General features: G+C 32.4%; 2 protein-coding genes across 8 annotated transcripts in view; both read left to right on the forward strand.

Moving 5' to 3' along the window:
* Window positions 1-89, forward strand: part of ap4e1 (adaptor related protein complex 4 subunit epsilon 1) — a 25,391-nt gene extending 25,302 nt beyond the window's left edge. Inside the window, exon 22 of the transcript XR_004333026.1 lies at window positions 77-89. The gene's annotated coding sequence lies outside the window, so the exon portion shown is untranslated. The remainder of the gene's footprint in view (window positions 1-76) is intronic.
* LOC116693864 (gliomedin) overlaps window positions 1-4,111 on the forward strand; it is a 13,920-nt gene that overhangs the window by 8,184 nt on the left and 1,625 nt on the right. For 3 of the 7 annotated variants that reach the window (XM_032523107.1, XM_032523105.1, XM_032523106.1), the window contains 14 exons: window positions 476-568; window positions 1,526-1,612; window positions 1,708-1,782; window positions 1,962-2,030; window positions 2,198-2,278; window positions 2,375-2,467; window positions 2,553-2,609; window positions 2,757-2,837; window positions 2,957-3,043; window positions 3,127-3,183; window positions 3,339-3,419; window positions 3,512-3,601; window positions 3,730-3,804; window positions 3,973-4,041. In XM_032523107.1, the coding sequence (XP_032378998.1) occupies window positions 476-568; window positions 1,526-1,612; window positions 1,708-1,782; window positions 1,962-2,030; window positions 2,198-2,278; window positions 2,375-2,467; window positions 2,553-2,609; window positions 2,757-2,837; window positions 2,957-3,043; window positions 3,127-3,183; window positions 3,339-3,419; window positions 3,512-3,601; window positions 3,730-3,804; window positions 3,973-4,041 (1,095 nt within the window). The remainder of the gene's footprint in view (window positions 1-475; window positions 569-1,525; window positions 1,613-1,707; window positions 1,783-1,961; window positions 2,031-2,197; window positions 2,279-2,374; window positions 2,468-2,552; window positions 2,610-2,756; window positions 2,838-2,956; window positions 3,044-3,126; window positions 3,184-3,338; window positions 3,420-3,511; window positions 3,602-3,729; window positions 3,805-3,972; window positions 4,042-4,111) is intronic. The other 4 variants (XM_032523108.1, XM_032523109.1, XM_032523111.1 and 1 more) reach the window with 4 other exon arrangements.

A 4,111-nucleotide genomic window follows, 5' to 3' on the forward strand; every position in this document is an offset into this window, starting at 1 on the left:
AGAGCGCCACAGGAAGTCATTCCTGCCTGTGGCTATCAAACTTTACAACTCCTCCCTCTAAGCGTCTAAGACACAGACAGTTAGTTAGTTAGTTTTAACTGGACATTATTATCTGTTTTGTGCAATAACACCGGCTAAATTATAATGTACAATACTCGGCTGCTACTTGTTCATAATTACTGTTCACCATTACAATTCCTTAACTATGTAAATACCGTACATATCCACACTCCTAATATTTCTTTTATTTACATTTCTACTCTAATATTTGTATACTTCTTTCAACTGTAACACAGAATTTCCCTTCGGGGATCAACAAAGTACTTCTGTTTCTGATTCTGATTTCTGATTTGTGCTGCTGTAACAACTGAGGTTCCTCTCCGGGGATCAATAAAGGTTTATCTTATCTTATAAACTTGTTTAATATTAAGTTCAGTTTAAAAAGGTTATGCAAATTCTGTTTTATTTTCTACAGAGTTAGTATCACCTCGTCCAGACTACACACATGACACGTGGATTGAAACCAGCATAGAGACTGTTACAGCGGCATCAATTCACTTGTTAACAGGTAGGAGATAAAAAAGTTTATATTAAAAGTGGTGGAAGATATTTAAATCTTTTACTTCCAGAAAAGTACCAATACAACCATGCAAACATACAAGTAAAGTCCTCATAATCATTCTGGAGTTAAAGTACATATGTATTATCATACAACCATCTATCAATTTCATACGGTGCAATATTTAATATTTAACCATTTCATTTCATTACTATGCAATATTTATTTATTTATTGTTTAGTACTTAACAATTGTATTTATTTGTTATTAATACTTAACTACTTTTTGCATAATGTGTATACAAAGCTATTTGTAGTACCTTTAAATCCATTGTTATACTGCTCATTTTAGCCTAACTTATTATATATATATAGTATATATATATAATATATATATATATATATATATATATAAATATATCTGTAAAAATTCTGTTTATATAATAGCCATTGTATACATATTCATAGTACATATATAGTATAGTAAATAGTAAATAGTAAATCTTGTTCACAATACTTGTATCATATATTATATTCATAGGACAAATCTATCAGTAAAATTCTGTTTATACTAGTATTCATTTCTATATTTATTCAGTACAAATCCATCCTGCACTTACTGCTATTGCACTTCTGGTTAGACCCAAACTGCATTTCGTTGCCTTGTACCTGTACATGTGTAATGACAATAAAGTTGAATCTAATCTAATTTTATATATGTATATAGTTGCTCTCAGGACTGTGCACCAGGTCCCCCCCCCCCCACCCTTTTCTTCTGCACTACATATACTTTATATTTTTATATTTTGTATCGACACTGTAATGGGGTTGCTTCAATCTCGTTGCACAGGTACTGCACTTGTGTATAAGGACAATAAAGGCATTCTATTCTAATCTATTCTATTAAGTATCTGGAGAAAAGTGTTTCCAGTGACTGTAATGTAATTCAATAACTTTGATTTCCTAGAGCCAGTGTTGTTTAACAAAGATGACAGCCAAGACACCCTGAACAACACAATGAATGTTACAGATGGGCCAATTAAATTATTAACAGGTAGGAAACCCCTTTGAAATACGTTTTAAATTATGAGTGAAGCGAGTGACAATAACTTCAAAACGTTATATTTAATATTTAATTTGATTCAACAGTTCCACTTTCTGGGGACCAAAATAGTGATGCTGTCAATAACAGTGGAATCGTTAGTGATACGCCCATGAAAAGTGGTAAGAAACTGTCTATTTATAAAAAGGAATAAGATCACAGTTACAGTTTGGTATAGTTAAAGTGAATATTGAAAGGAATATTATAGTTGTAGACTACTCACAATATCTTTCTAAGGATGAAAGAAATAGGATGTTTTACTAAATGAAAAAATACATTGTTTTTATTATTATTTCTTTAGACTCTTCAAATTCAACCCAGAAAAACAACAAGCTTAATTTGACTAGCAGCGAAAGATGGACTAAAACTGGTGAGTAAACTGTGAATCTAAGCTTCGAATTACACAGCAATACATTATATTAATATATGAGTTAATGATTTCTAATGATATGCTGTTTTGAGTTAAGACTTCATGTTTTAATAATATTTATTATGTGTACCATCTCTTCTAGTTGAATCTAATCTTTCTTTCTGCAGAATCACCAACCTCACATCCAGCCGACAACAACAGAGATGTGACTCACTCTGAGAAGCTGCTAAACAGAAACGTAGAAGCTGGTAAACAACTGTTTTGAGCAGCAAGGAGACTGTAAAGACAAACTTTGACTATATGAAGAAAAAGAAAATATTAAACCCAATACTTTTATTTTCTAGAGTCAGTATCATTTGATCAAGACAACAGCCATGGCACCATGAACAATACCAAAAGAGAAAATGCTACAGAGGCACCAATTAAATTATTAACAGGTAGGAAACTCTGTTTGGAATTATGAGTAAAGTGAGTGATCATAACTTTAAAACATTATATTTATCGTTTAATTTCATTCAACAGCTCAACTTTCTGCGGACGAAAGCAGTGGAACCGTTAGTGATACGCACATGAAAAGTGGTAAGAAATTGTCTATTGGTATTACTTTTTGTTATCTGCATTGAGCAATACACACATGTAGTTGTTTTCTCTTCTCTCAAAAGAGGGATATTTAATATGCGTACAATTTCTTCTAGTTGAATATGTAATCTTTCTTTCTTCCTGCAGAATCACCAACTTCACATCCAACTGACAACAACAGAGATGTGACTGACTCTGAGGAGCTTCTAAAAACAAAAATGGAAGTTGGTAAAGTAAAGCCCTGCACTCAAAATCATTCTTCGTTAAAGTACAGAAGTATTAGCAGAAAATGTGCATAAAGTATCCCAGTGACTGGGATGTCAAATTCAATAACTTTTATTTCCTAGAGCCAGTTTCATTACATAAAGATGACAGCCAAGACACCCTGAACAACACAATGTTTGTGACCGATGGACCACTTAAATTATTCACAGGTAGGAAACACTCAGTAATTATGAGTAAAGCGAGTGACCATAACTTCAAAACATTATATTTAATGTTTCATTTCATTCAACAGCTCCACTTTCTGTGGTCCAAAATGGTGGAACCATCAGTGAAACGCCCATGAAAAGTGGTAAGAAACTGTCTATTGGTATCATTATTTGTTATCAGTATTGATCAATTCACACATTTAGTTTCAATTGTTGTTTTAGCTTATACATATTTAAATATGTAATATATGTACCATCTCTTCTAGTTAAATATCTAATCTAATCTTTCTTTCTGCAGAATCACCAACTTCACATCCAGCCGACAGCAACAGAGATGTGACTGACTCTGAGAAGCTTCTATACACAAACATGGAAGCTGGTAAAGGAACATTTTGAGCATCTGGAAGACTGTAAAGACAATATTTGACTATATGAAAGAAACATGTTAAACCAAAGACTTTTATTTTCTAGAGTCATCATTTCATCAAGACGACAGTCAAGGCACATTGAACGATACCACAAGAGAAAATGCTACAGGGGCACCAATTGAATTATTAACAGGTAGGAAACAAAAGTCACAATTACCTAAAAGCACTTGCTTTTGTCTTTTGTATGATTTATAATGGTGCACTATAACACCATCAATGTCTTTAGGTATTTATTTATATATGTTTCCTGTCATGTTACAGCCTCAATTTCTGTAGACCTGGAGAGAAACGCCTTTAACAACAGTGGAAACATTATCCATTCGCCCATGAAAAGTGGTAAAAAAAAGTGTTTTGTGTCCCATATTTGGTTTTAATATTTTATCAAAGTCCAACTATGATGTTTAAAATGCTGATATAATTTAGTTATATTGGCTACAAACAGAATCCACTATCTTTTTCAAAATTTTAAAAATATGAATTAACCTTTTTTCTTTTTACATTTAGACTCTTCATACCCACTCCAGAACAACAACAAAATCAATGTGACAACCAATGAGAGATGGAGAAAAACTGGTCAGAACATTTTGTTAAATATCTATCTATCTCTCTATCTATCTATCTGTCTGTCTGTCTGTCTGTCTGT

Source organism: Etheostoma spectabile, chromosome 8 (genome assembly GCF_008692095.1).
Source record: "Etheostoma spectabile isolate EspeVRDwgs_2016 chromosome 8, UIUC_Espe_1.0, whole genome shotgun sequence".
Taxonomy (NCBI): domain Eukaryota; kingdom Metazoa; phylum Chordata; class Actinopteri; order Perciformes; family Percidae; genus Etheostoma; species Etheostoma spectabile.